This window comes from Chlorocebus sabaeus, chromosome 20 (genome assembly GCF_047675955.1).
Source record: "Chlorocebus sabaeus isolate Y175 chromosome 20, mChlSab1.0.hap1, whole genome shotgun sequence".
NCBI lineage: Eukaryota > Metazoa > Chordata > Mammalia > Primates > Cercopithecidae > Chlorocebus > Chlorocebus sabaeus.
In genome coordinates this window covers 13,584,286-13,597,381 of record NC_132923.1, presented here as the reverse complement: position 1 = coordinate 13,597,381, position 13,096 = coordinate 13,584,286, and the positions used below count along the sequence as shown (strand labels likewise).

Genomic DNA, 13,096 nt, shown 5'->3' with positions numbered 1-13,096 from the left:
ACTGCTAACCTAGGAGCTTATCCTCTGGAGAGTTTCTGAAGAAAGGCTTCTCTTTGCCTCAGTTTCCTTATCTGTAAAATGGGTGATAATAACGGTACTACTTCCTGAGGTCCTGGTGAGAATTAGATGAGTCAATATGTATAAAGGGCCTAGAACACTACCTGGCACATAGTAAGTGCTCCGTAGGTGTTAGCTTAACTTAATTATGAACTTTAGTTCTTCCATCTTATTTGTACTGCTTTCTATTTGTGATCATATATTTTTCAATTACTAAGCATTAACAGTGGCCTTGTAAGAGACTATTTCAGCCCTAGTGCACCTTTGGGGCAGCAGTTTGGCTGGTGGCTTATAAATAGTCATCCCCCAGATCAGAGGCACCCATGCTTTTCTATAGACCCCGTGTAAGTTGTATCTGTTAATTTCATTCATTGAGAAACATATACTGTAGATAAAAGAATCCAGTAAAGCCTTTAATTGGTAACTTTATTAATAACAATAGCATCTACACACATTTGAAAACACACATGTAGGAGACAGTTAAGATTTATTCAGTCTGTGATAATGTCTAGAGCTCATTTGGATTCATCAGACCCCTGCTATCAACTCCAAAAACCCTTAGCCAAAAACAGAGTTGAATCACTCATCAAACCATCAGTGTCTTCCTCGGCAGAATCAAGGGTTGGACAGAAAGAGTAAATATTCTGTACCTCCACAAAATAACACTAAAATGCAATTGTCCTGCATCTGAGAATACAAGGGTGGACAGTATGAGCTGCATGACTGTGAACCAATGAGGCTTCCCTTGGCCTCATTTGTAAAAAGGAGATTAACCCTGTAGTCCTGCCTATCTTGCATGTCCTCCTGAAAAGCAAATGAGGTGGTGACTGTCAATTAAAAGCTCCTCTCCTTTAAGAGGGGAACACCAAGCGGGGAGAGTAAGAAAAGAAGGAAAAGGCTCTTTCCAGTGACCAATACGCTGAATTTGATGAAAATCCAAAAGAGGTTATGCTAAACTGGGAAGCGTAAGGGTGGATCTACCATTGCCACCTCCTCTTTGATGCAAAAAAAATCTTAACACGGCCCCCTCCCAGCTGTTGCACTGAGGTGACTAAGGATATATTTGAGGGAGTAGCTCCAAAAACATTTCCATTTTCACCGTACTTTCACATACATCTAATGGAAATGAACAGCACCCATCATCCATCCACGGAAGCGATTAAGAAAACGATGGGATGGAAAAACTAACCCAACAATATTACATCAATACGTAGTATTTAAGTAAGTGTCCATAATGTGCCAGGCTGAAGATGCACGGGAAAACCACACCAGCCGGTCAAGGGCTTGAGAATACCATAAACAAGAAAACAGACGAACCAATTTCAGACAGCTGCTAGGAGGAGGATAAAATGAGACAGGCAAGTATGAGTGGCGCGAATTCCTTAGTGGATGACGTAGGTCTCTGACAGGTGACTTTTGAGCCCGTATCTACACGGTAAGTGCCTCGCAGTGACCTGGGGCCGTAGCCTTACCCTTTAAAGCAGAGACCATTAAATGCAAAAATTATCAACAAAACGAGAAATAGGAATTTCAAAGTCTCAAAGTGAACGACGGAAACTGAAATCTACAAATTAGAAAGAGGCGCAGAATTTTGAATATTCATATCGCCCAATCAGGAAAAGGCTGGGACCCGGCTGCGCGGGCTTCGTCCAAAATACACAGAACGGCTGGTATCCACAGGAGACCCCATCGCACGGCAGAACTGGTGAAGCGTCAGTCATACAGAGCTGTCACGCAGTGTTTGCGGAACCTGGGCTGAACTGTCCTGGAGTTCTCTTAAATAACAGCCGAACTCAGCCACTTCGTTTTAGAATGAAACAGACCCAAGAAGCCACCAGGGCGCCAGTGTGGGGCGGGAGTGGGGGCGGGTAAAGAGGCGGATTCCCAACATCCTAATTGAGAACCGACTCCTGGGAAAGCTAAGCAGCACAATGAGTGAAGACACGCTCTAGATTCAAAAGCAAATCCAATCATGCACCGGGGACCTCAAGTTCCAAATGGTTAAAAAGCTACGTGTGGCATTTCCCATGACCTTTACACTAAAATTACTTGATGAGAAGAAACTAAGGGAGTAAGTGAACAAGCTCTTTTCTAGTGATTAGGTGGGTGGCTCTGAAAAGAGCCTTTGGAGTCAAGCAGCCGGCGACTCGAGCGAGCGAGCGCCAGGTCCCGGCAGGGACTCACTTGGAGCTGGTGTACTTGGTGACCGCCTTGGTGCCCTCGGACACGGCGTGCTTGGCCAGCTCGCCGGGCAGCAGCAGGCGCACAGCCGTCTGGATCTCGCGGGACGTGATGGTGGAGCGCTTGTTGTAGTGCGCCAGGCGGGACGCCTCTCCCGCGATGCGCTCGAAAATGTCGTTGACGAAGGAGTTCATGATGCCCATGGCCTTGGACGAGATGCCGGTGTCGGGGTGGACCTGCTTCAGCACCTTGTACACGTAGATGGAGTAGCTCTCCTTGCGGCTGCGCTTGCGCTTCTTGCCGTCTTTCTTCTGGGCTTTGGTGACGGCTTTCTTGGAGCCCTTTTTAGGAGCCGGAGCGGATTTTGCCGGTTCAGGCATGGTAAGACACAGTACAAACGCGACTTAGCCAAGAAAAGAAGTAAGAGAATGGGCGGGCCTGATTCTTTTATAACCACCTTATGCAAATTAGGGCTCCGAAAGTCATTCATTTCCATTGGTCCGTGTGCGGACCTTGCGTTTTCAGCAATGCGTACGCAACAACACCGACTCTTGACTTGATTGGCCGGATCTGAAGCCACATTAGGACCAATGAAAAACTCGTTCTAGACCCCACCCCTAGGAAAGCTTATAAAGGCTTTCCTCTTGGTTCTCTTTCAAGCTTATTTTGTAGCGAGGTTCTGAGCATTGTCTGTGTTTAACCTTGGTTTCAGTCATGTCTGGTCGTGGCAAACAAGGAGGCAAGGCTCGCGCCAAGGCCAAGTCGCGCTCGTCCCGCGCTGGCCTCCAGTTCCCGGTAGGGCGAGTGCATCGCTTGCTGCGCAAAGGCAACTACGCGGAGCGGGTGGGGGCTGGCGCGCCCGTCTACATGGCGGCGGTCCTCGAGTACCTGACTGCCGAGATCCTGGAGCTGGCGGGCAACGCGGCTCGGGACAACAAGAAGACGCGCATCATCCCTCGTCACCTCCAGCTGGCCATCCGCAACGACGAGGAACTGAACAAGCTGCTGGGCAAAGTCACCATCGCCCAGGGCGGCGTTTTGCCTAACATCCAGGCCGTTCTGTTACCAAAGAAAACCGAAAGCCACAAAGCCAAAAGCAAATAAATGCAGACAGACAAACCAAAGACCAAAGGCTCTTTTTAGAGCCACCCAAGTTTTCAAAAAAAGAGCTAATGCGCTATTTCGTGATCAGCCCTTCATTTGACACTTTGGTGGCTCTTAAAAGAGCCTTTGGGGTGAATGAGTATGGTGTCAAGCCTCTTAATTACTTGTTCTTGCCAGGCTTGTGACTCTCCGTTTTCTTGGGCAACAGGACAGCCTGGATATTGGGTAAGACGCCGCCCTGGGCAATGGTGACACCCCCGAGTAACTTGTTGAGCTCTTCGTCATTCCTCACGGCTAGTTGCAGATGGCGAGGGATGATGCGCGTCTTCTTGTTGTCCCGAGCCGCGTTGCCCGCTAGCTCCAGAATTTCCGCGGTCAGGTACTCGAGGACCGCCGCCAGGTACACCGGGGCGCCTGCCCCCACCCGTTCCGCGTAGTTGCCCTTGCGCAGCAAGCGGTGCACTCGCCCCACCGGGAACTGGAGGCCAGCGCGGGACGAGCGCGACTTGGCCTTAGCGCGGGCCTTGCCTCCCTGCTTTCCGCGTCCTGACATTACGGCTAAAATTGCAGTTACAGCTTCTTTTACAAGGAGAAGAATGTGGAAAGAATAACCAATTTGATGTAATTTATAAGAGCTACCGGGAGGGGTGAAGGGAAGTCGTTTGATTGGCTAAAAGCGGAGCCGTATCCAACAGCCAATAGAAAAGCAGAAAGCCGCCTCTTGGTTTGCATCCTGCCCTGAAAGGAAATGACGGATTTCGTAAGTATCTACCAATCGCTGAGAGCCACATTAAAGCCCCTTATTTGCATGGCAGGATCTTTAAAGAGAGTAGGCTTTCAAACAAAATGCTGGTTCTGTCTTGTACTATGGGGTTTTGCTTTGCTTTGTTTAGTTTACAGCCGGTAAATCCCAACATGGACCCTAAGAAACTGCAGAAGACATCCGTAGACTGAGAGTTACTCTCACGCAAGAGTAGGGGATTCTGAAGCCGATGATCCCCTTGAGCTCTACACTACCAAGTCCCGCCCTTTCTGTCTCGTCACAACCAAATTCCCTTTAAAAATACAAGTACTACTAAGGCTGCCTCCTTTCTCGCCCCTCAACTTATGTCGCCCGCAGCGACTCCGCCCCACCCCCACCCGCCTGCGCTCCTTGGAATTCAGTTTGACCGAGGCTAGATTTGTCATCCTCTTGACCTCCAGGAGGCGGCCTTGAAACTTACTCCCTTGGCTTTCAAAATGTCGCCCTCCGTTTTTCTTCTTACCTCGCCGGCTTTTCTTATCCTGCTTCCCCATGCCATTTCTAAATCTGTGAGTCCAGCTGGATTCTGCTTCTCTATCTCCAATTCTTCACTTATCCCGAAGAGTCTTACCCATTTATATGCTTTCAACTAACATCCAAATTTGTTTCAGAAGCTCAGACCCTTGTGCCTAACTGCTTACTGAATACTTCAACCTACTACTTGTCCCAACGAGCACCTCAAACTCAAACTCAACCTCAGCCTATTCGAATGCGAACTCATGCAAACAACCTCCCCTCTTTGCCCTCTTCCTGAAATGCACCAGCATACTTACAGATAACTAAGCCGAAATCGACTCTACTCTTCCCTTCGTCTCAGCATGTCCAGTCAGTTGCTTCCTTAATATCCCTTCAATCTTTTTCTCCATGCTCCCTTGTCCACCTCATCATCATCCCTTAGATTTCAGCAACAGCCGGGAAAGGGTAACTTTGCCGTCAGGCATTAATTGCTGGTGTGACTCCAGCGGCCTTAGAAATCTTTCCTGAAAGCTCTTCTTTTTTTCTTTTATCCCATATAACAGATGAACCTGAAAGCTCTTGTGTTTCTTCCTCCTCAACGTCCCATCTCTGGGAGTTCTACATCTCCTACACCATTCTCACCCTTTCCTTAGTATCCCTTAAGGTCAGGTAGAATGCTAGAGAGAAAAAATAGACTTGTGGTTTTTTTGTTTTTTTGAGGCGGAGTTTCGCTCTGTCGCCCAGGCTGGAGCACTTCTCAGCTCACTGCAACCTCCACCACCACCTCCTCTACCCCGCCCCCACCCACCTGGGTTCAAGCGATCCTCCCACCTCAGCCTCCCAAGCAGCTGGGATGACAGACGCCCACCACCATGCCCGGCTAATTTTTGTATTTTTAGTAGAGATGGGGTTTCATCTCTACTAATGTTGACCAGGCTAATCTCGAACTCCTGATCTCAAATCTCGAATGTTGGCCAGGCTGGTCTCGAACTCCTGACCTCATGATCTGCCCACCTCAACCTCCCAAAGTTCTGGGATTACAGACGTGAGCCACTGCACCCGGCCAGAAAATACTTAAATCTTATTCTCTGACACCTTTTCTGATGTTTTCTCCTTTATTCTCACCAGTTTATTCAACTGGCATTTATTGGATGTGTGCTGTTGGGCAATGGGTGTATAGATAATTGAAAGTAGTACAAACAAGTCTGTGATGAAATGCCTCCAGAAAATGGAGGAAATCTGGTGAACTCTGAGAGTTAAATTAGTTAAAATCAGCTACGTATAGAGATTACTCCTGGTAAGAATGCTGGTATAGATTTGGGAAACACCAAAGTTCAGACAGAGATGACCAGGGTGTAACCTAAGATCCTTCTAATCCAATTGATTATATCATTTGAGAAGATGAATGTTAACAGAAAGGTGCAGTCTACATAGAGTCCAAACAGGTGGCAATTGTAGTAGAAATATGTTATGTTTTCACCAACAATAAAATATATCTGGCAGAGGCAAAGTTTGGCCTACTAGAAAAGGGTCCTTGGTTATGAAAGCATCAGCCTTTTCTCACAGCCTGGGTGAAGTATTTCTGAAGACTATCCAAGTTCCTTCATTCAGATTCTGTGCTCAATTAACAACTTTCTGATTGTTCTATTCCAAGATAAACACATAAGACTGAAGTAGGGGGAGCCAGTTATAGAAAGATGTTCATCATAGAATTCAATGAATTTGCATTTTGGACTATTCATAAATTTCGTGTGTACTTTGTTAGCATGGGTCCCTCCCCAAGAAGCCAGTCAGTCCTGGAAGTTCTAATAGTGTCAACTTTTCAGACCTAAAGGGCTGAGAACAAAACCCAGATGATAGGGGACCCTACCATAATCCTGGCACCCCATAAGGCCCTGCTTGAGGGGCATGCTGACCTTCCTTTCTTTCTCTGACCTCCTCTTTTTTTTTTTTTTTTTTTGTTTTCCAGACAGAGTCTCACTCTGTCACCCAGGCTGGAGTGCAGTGGCAGAATCTCAGCTCACTGCAACCTCTGCTGCTTGGGTTTAAGTGATTCTCATGCCTCAGCCGACAAATAGCTGAGATTACAGGCATGCGCCACCACATCCAGCTAATTTTTGTATTTTCAGTAGAAACAGGGTTTTGCCATGTTGTCCAGGCTGGTCTCGAACTCCCAAAGTGCTGGGATTACAGGTGTGAGCCACTGCGCCTGGACTTGACCTCTGATTTCTTTTTTACTTATATCACAGTGCTCTGTGCCATAAGAAGGGTGAAAGAAAAAAAAAGATTATGTTGAAACCCTACTATGATAAACCCTACAGTAGCAACTGCCTACAAAGTAGATAAAATTATGTGTTTCACAAATAAACTGAAGCTCACAGGGATTAAAACAATTGCTGGGCTGGGTGTGGTGGCTCACGCCTGTAATCCCAACACTTTGGGAGACCAAGGCAGATGGCTTTTACCCAGGAGTTTGAGACCAGCCTGGGCAACATGGCGAAACCCCATCTCTACAAAAAATACAAAAATTAACTGAGTGTGGTGGGGTACACACCTGTGACCTGTGGTCTCAGCTACTTGGGAGGCTGAGGTTGGAGGATTACTTGAGCCCAGAAGGCACAGGTTGCAGTGAGCAGAAACAGCGCCACTGCACTCCAGCCTGGGCGACACAGCAAGACTCCATCTCAAAAAAAAAAAAAAAAAAAAAAATTGCTGAAGGTCACACAGCCACATGATTAGAGTCTAGGTCTGCCTGACTCAAAGAACATGCTCCTCACGATGTCATTCACACTCACACTAACTAGATGTTGGGCTTAATGAAGTCATTTAATTTATCCAGCCATTGTTTCTTCCTCTGTACAAAAAAAGGAAGAAAGAATTATTAGAGGAGAACTTCCCTACTCCCACACAAATATCCTTGCTGTGCCCACATTTCTTTGTTCATATCCTGGTGACAGCACTCAGCATTCGGTACTGTGCCTTTTTTTTTTTTTTTTTTTTTTTGAGATGGAGTTTCGCTCTGTCGCCTAGACTGGAGTGCAATGGCACGATCTCCGCCCACTGCAACCTCTGCCTCCCAGGTTCAAGAGATTCTCCTGCCTCAGTCTCCCAAGTAGCTGGGATTACAGGAATGTGCCACCATACCTGGCTAATTTTTGTATTTTTAGTAGAAGTGGGGTTTCACTGGATTTGCAAACTGCAAGGTCCTAACAAAAGTAAGTCCTGTAGATGCCATCTTTGTAGCAGCTTTCTAATCAATTTACTTCTCTCTAGCCCATCTTGTGCCTTCACTCAGGTTATCTTTCACCCAGACTACCAACAAAGACTTTTCTGCTCCTCTCCCTGCTTCTACTCTTCCCACTCCTCACTAGAGTGGCCTTTCTAATAAACATTCTGATTCTTTTCTCACCATCTACTCTCTCCCCAGGTGAGCACGTACCACACCTCAGCCCCACCCCCATGATCTCATTTTATCTTCAACAACCCCTAAGAGATGTCTCACATATACTTCTCAGATGCTAAAATTAGTGGGAAAAAAATTAATGGAGAAATAAGAAAGTAGATAGACTTAAAGTATCTTCCACAATTACAGACAGAAAAGGAATTTTATAGTGGAAAAGCCTGACAGATACCATCTTAATCAAATGATCAGAATTATCACTAGTAATAAGAAAAATAAAGATCATGTGCCCTGGTAAGTTTCACAGAGAAGAATTCAACATTACTTCTGCAGTATTCTGGCCAAAAAATGCATGTGCTAAATTTTAATCATAAAGAAACATCAGACAAACCCAGATTGAGGGACATTCTACAAAATAAATGTCTGTAACTTCAAAACTGCCAAAGTCATGAAAGACAAAGAAAATCTAGGAAACTATTCCCAGTTAATGGAGAACAAAGAGATATAACAACTGAATGTAACATGTGATCCTAGATTGGATCCTGGACCAGAAAATATTTCTTTTCATTTTATATATAGGATAGAAGTGAACAATTGGCAAATTTTGAATAAGGTCTGTAGATTAGATAATAGTACTGTATCTGTGTTAATTTCTAGAGTCTGACAGTTATATTCTGGTTATGTGAGAAAATGTCTTTTTTTTTAAGTAAATATACATTAGTCAGGATTCTCCAGGAAAACAGAACCAATAGTAGATAGATTGATAGATTGACAGATAGTTTTATTATAAAAAATTGGCTTTTTGATTATGGAAGCTAATAAATCCCAAGATCCCCGAGATCTTCAGGGTAAGCTGGCAAGCTGGAGAGCCAAGAAAGGTGATGATATAGTTCCAGTCCAAATCCAAAGGCCTGAGAACCAATGGTGTAGTTCCAGTCCAAAGGCCGAGTCTAAGACCCAGATGGAGCCAGTGTTTACTCCTGAGTCTGAAGGCTGGGAAAAGCCAAAGTCCGGGTCTCAAAGCAGTCAGGCAGAAGGAAGTCTCTCTTACTCAGGAGAGGGTCTGTCTTTTTGTTCTAGTCAAGTTTTCAACTGGTTGGATGGGACCCACCTACATTAGGGAGGGCAATTTACTCTGTCTACCAATTCAAATGTTAATTTCATTCAAAATACCCTCACAGAAACACCCAAATTTTGCCAAATATCTGAGCACCAATCCTCTAGAAGTTGGCACATTAACCATCACAGGCCGGACGTAGTGGCTCACGCTTGTAATCCCAGCACTTTAGGAGGCTGAGGTGGGCAGATCACCTGAGGTCGGGAGTTCAAGACCACCCTGGCCAACATGGTGAAACCACCTCTCCACTAAAAATACAAAAATTAGCCAGGCGCCGTGGTCCACGCCTGTAATCCCATCACTTTGGGAGGCTGAGGCAGGCGGATCACTTGAGGTCAGGAGTTCCAGACCAGCCTGGCCAACATAGTGAAACCCCATCTCTACTAGAAATACAAAAAAATTTAGCCGAGTGTGGTGGCACCCGCCTGTAGTCCCAGCTACTCAGGAGGCTGACGCAGGAGAATCACTTGAACCCAGAAAGTGGAGGTTGCAGTAGGCCAAGATGGCGCCACTGCACTCCAGTCTGGGTGACAGAGTGAGATTCCATTTTTTAAAAAAAAAGAATTTTGGGCCAGGCACAGTGGCTCACACCTGTAATCCCGGTAATCCTGGGTGGCTGAGGAGGGCGGATCACCTGAGGTTGGGAGTTCCAGACCAGCCTGATTAACATGGAGAAACCCTGTCTCTACTAAAAATACAAAATTAGCTGGGCATGGTGGCACATGCCTGTAATCCCAGTTAGGAGACTTGAGGCAGGAGACTTGCTTGAACCCAGGAGGCAGAGGTTGCAGTGAGCCGAGATCACGCCATTGCACTCCAGCCTGGACAACAAAAGCAAAACTCCGTCTCAAAAAAAAAAAAAAGATTTTTGCACCTAACTCAAGTGAGTCAGCAGAAATAATTATTATTATTTCATTATTATTATACACACATACATTAAAAGAGAGATACAAAGACAAGTCTGGCAAAATGTTATCAGTGAATCTAGGTGAATAGTGGATAAATGGGTTGCTCATTCTATTAATCTTGCAACTTTTCTGGAAGTTTTAAATTTTTTTTAAAGGCTAGGGAAAACAGTGTATGTCATAGGTTAAATTTCTTGAGTGTGATAAGGATATTGTGGTTATGTGGGAGAATATCTTTGTTCTTAGGAGATACATGTTGGAGTAGTTAGGGGTGAAATGTCATGCTACCTGCAACTTATTTTCAAATTGTTCATCCAAAAAAGTACATAAATATATTTTAAAGTGTATGTAAAGTACTTAAATATATGAGTATATATGTACAAGTATAAAATAACTTAAATATATGAGTATATATGTACAAGTATAAAATAAATATAAATGTAAAAAATGGTGGGCCAAGTGAAAAGTAGAGGGTGTTGCTTTGAACTATTCAACTTTTCTATGGCTTTGACATTTTTCAAAATGAGAAGTTGGGGAAAAACATTTAGAAATATGTAAATATATTAAGGATACAAAATAAAATTTAAATAAATTTAAAAGTTAAGAATCGCCGAGTGCGGTGGCTCACGCCGGTAATCCCAGCTCTCAGGGAGGCAGAGTCAGGAGGATAGTTTGAGCCCAGAAGTTCAAGACCTGCCTGGGCAATATAGCGGGACCCCATTCTCCACAAAAAGGAAGAAAAAACAAAGACAAAAATGTATATATAAGCGTAAAAGTTAAGAATCATCCTGGAAAAATTACATCCTGTTACATCCCTGCTTAAAACCTCAGTAGCTTCCCACTACTTCTAGGATAAAGACAAAATTGCCTAACAAGGGCTACAAAGCCTTGGGAGGTCTGGGCCCTTCCTCTCCTCCCGGTACCCTACTCATCACCATCACCTGCCCCCTAGGCTCCAACCACACATAACCACACCCTAACTACACCAGAAAGACTCCCTCAAAATTCTCTCTCCTCTTGTCCTTTACACATGTGGCTACCACAGCCAAAACCTCACTATGAGGGACTGAGAAGTGGATTTTCATGTTGTTTCCGCCAAACTGTTTCCCTAAATCTCGGAAATATTCTCTGCCCGCCCCTCATTCCACCTCTCCAACCCCGGCCAAGTTTGGGTAACTTGCCTCCTTAGCATCCTGTGTTTATCTCATCGTAGCACTTAGTACCCAGTACTGCAATTGTCCGCTCACTTGTTAGTCTTCAGTGCTCTGTAAACTCCTTGAAGACAGGGTCTGACTTGACTCTCCAGTCCCCAGCACTAGTCTGGGGCACAGTAATTATGTGTTCAATCAGACTTCCATTTTCTTGTATATAAAATAAAGGAATTGGGCTAGATGATCTACAATATCTATTGGCAGTAAAATAGATCTAATAATCCCAACCCCAGCTGCGCGTGAAATCCCTTTTTCTTCGCGTTGCTGGGTTCAGAGTTTCTGACGACCTTACCGGTGGGGAGACTCCGAGACTACAGTTCCCATGATCCCTTAGGGCACCATGTGGCGCCTGCCCGTCCTACTAACGCACAGCAAGGACTCCATTTCCCAGCGTGCCTCAGGAAGGGCGCCAGGACTGCGTTTTGCTCCGGAGCGTCCAGAGTCCTGGCCTTGAGGGGGAATCGCAGTATCCGAGGCTGAGCGGCAGGTAAAAGGGGCTTCTCCTGGGCTTCACAGGGATCACAGGGGCTTCGGCCCAACCACCAGTACGCAGTTGCACATGCCCTACATTTGCCCATTCTTTGCAAATCCCCTAAGGAACGAACGCGCCTCGCTTGCGGGCCTTTCTAATCTCCGCTTGTCCCTCCACTCCCACAGCTGGAGGTCGAATTCACCGTGTCACGTAGAGAAAAGGGGCGGTGTCTCGGGTCTCCCCGTGTGGCGTCAAGGCGGTCTCCCGACAGGAGCTGGTGTGGACTCCTGGGCGTGGGGTTAGAGTGGATGCGGGGGTCGCGGGGCGGATGTTGACACTGTGCTCTCACCAGGCGGATCATCTCGACCCTCACTCCTGGTGTCTGTGTCTCTGGCGTAGCCTATGCTGAGTGGGCGCCTGGTCCCAGGTCTGGTCTCCATGGCTGGCCGGGTCTGTTTGTCCCGGGGCAGCGCGGGATCCGGGGCCATCGGTCCAGTGGAGGCCGCCATTCGCACGAAGTTGGAGCAGGCCCTGAGCCCCGAGGTGCTGGAGCTTCGCAACGAGAGCGGTGGCCACGCGGTCCCGCCTGGCAGTGAGACGCACTTCCGCGTGGCTGTGGTGAGCTCTCGTTTCGAGGGACTGAGCCCCCTACAACGACACCGGCTGGTCCACGCAGCACTGGCGGAGGAGCTGGCAGGGCTGGTCCATGCACTGGCCATCCAGGCACGGACCCCTGCCCAGTGGAGAGAGAACTCTCAGCTGGACACTAGCCCCCCATGCCTGGGTGGGAACAAGAAAGCTCTAGGAACCCCTTGAACCCCAAGAGAGGGGGAGGACCAGGATCCGAATGGGCTGAGTGAGCACGAACTACTGAGGCCTTCCCTTCGATCCAGTCCAGGATTTGTAAGGGATGTGAAGACCCCTGAGCCCTATTCTGTTGGGGTCCATACATATTCTCCAAAGATAGGAACTTGCTTCAGGTCAAAGTGAACCCAAGAAAAGAGAAGAATCACTCACTACTGCTCTTGCCCTGGACTATTCAGGAAGGGCAACCCGGATGTTCCATGTTAAATCGTGACAGAACTGCACCAAACCTGATGAGTTGGAAACAATCCAATACATTAAAAGAAATTACACTATGAGACTGTGTTCTTAATGGACTGCTGAATCAGTGCCACAGGTGTTCTTGGGAGAAGAAAGATACCTGTAGACTAGTCGGGAACGGCTTTATGAGGAAAGTGATCTACTTGGGTCTTTAAAGGAAAGCACAAAATTAACCAGAAAGGAGAGGATAGGTGCTGCAGGCAGGGAGAAGAACCTGAGCAAAGGCATAGACACTGGACTGAGCAGTGAGTTAATGGACAAGACAGGCGATATCGGCAGGGACACAT

General features: G+C 46.5%; 4 protein-coding genes across 6 annotated transcripts; 2 read left to right on the top strand and 2 right to left on the bottom strand.

The window, feature by feature from the left end:
- Nucleotides 1-457: 457 nt before the first annotated feature.
- On the bottom strand, nucleotides 458-2,668 carry H2BC21 (H2B clustered histone 21). The gene has a single exon (XM_008019209.3). It carries the CDS (start codon nucleotides 2,616-2,618, stop codon nucleotides 2,238-2,240), a length of 381 nt encoding a protein of 126 aa, XP_008017400.1. The 5' UTR covers nucleotides 2,619-2,668; the 3' UTR covers nucleotides 458-2,237.
- Nucleotides 2,669-2,891: 223 nt separating this feature from the next.
- HIST2H2AC (histone cluster 2 H2A family member c) lies at nucleotides 2,892-3,391 on the top strand. Its single transcript, XM_008019210.3, has one exon. It carries the CDS (start codon nucleotides 2,953-2,955, stop codon nucleotides 3,340-3,342), a length of 390 nt encoding a protein of 129 aa, XP_008017401.1. The 5' UTR covers nucleotides 2,892-2,952; the 3' UTR covers nucleotides 3,343-3,391.
- On the bottom strand, nucleotides 3,017-3,977 carry H2AC21 (H2A clustered histone 21). The gene has a single exon (XM_037998030.2). It carries the CDS (start codon nucleotides 3,893-3,895, stop codon nucleotides 3,503-3,505), a length of 393 nt encoding a protein of 130 aa, XP_037853958.1. The 5' UTR covers nucleotides 3,896-3,977; the 3' UTR covers nucleotides 3,017-3,502.
- Nucleotides 3,978-11,455: 7,478 nt separating this feature from the next.
- BOLA1 (bolA family member 1) lies at nucleotides 11,456-12,847 on the top strand. 3 transcript variants are annotated; one of them, XM_008019214.3, is made up of 2 exons: nucleotides 11,456-11,720; nucleotides 12,105-12,847. In XM_008019214.3, the coding sequence occupies exon 2, from the start codon at nucleotides 12,108-12,110 to the stop codon at nucleotides 12,519-12,521; it is 414 nt and encodes a 137-aa protein (XP_008017405.2). In that variant the 5' UTR covers nucleotides 11,456-11,720; nucleotides 12,105-12,107; the 3' UTR covers nucleotides 12,522-12,847. The 3 variants fall into 3 exon arrangements, with proteins under 3 accessions (XP_008017405.2, XP_008017404.2, XP_008017403.2); XM_008019213.3 differs by having other exon boundaries at nucleotides 11,464-11,720; nucleotides 11,891-12,847; XM_008019212.3 differs by having other exon boundaries at nucleotides 11,468-11,720; nucleotides 12,058-12,847.
- The last annotated feature ends 249 nt before the right edge of the window (nucleotides 12,848-13,096 follow it).

Excerpts from the sequence above, each read along its gene's own strand:
- H2BC21 (XM_008019209.3), bottom strand. The coding sequence starts at position 2,618 with ATGCCTGAACCGGCAAAATCCGCTCCGGCTCCTAAAAAGGGCTCCAAG.
- HIST2H2AC (XM_008019210.3), top strand. The coding sequence starts at position 2,953 with ATGTCTGGTCGTGGCAAACAAGGAGGCAAGGCTCGCGCCAAGGCCAAG.
- H2AC21 (XM_037998030.2), bottom strand. The coding sequence starts at position 3,895 with ATGTCAGGACGCGGAAAGCAGGGAGGCAAGGCCCGCGCTAAGGCCAAG.
- BOLA1 (XM_008019214.3), top strand. The coding sequence starts at position 12,108 with ATGCTGAGTGGGCGCCTGGTCCCAGGTCTGGTCTCCATGGCTGGCCGG.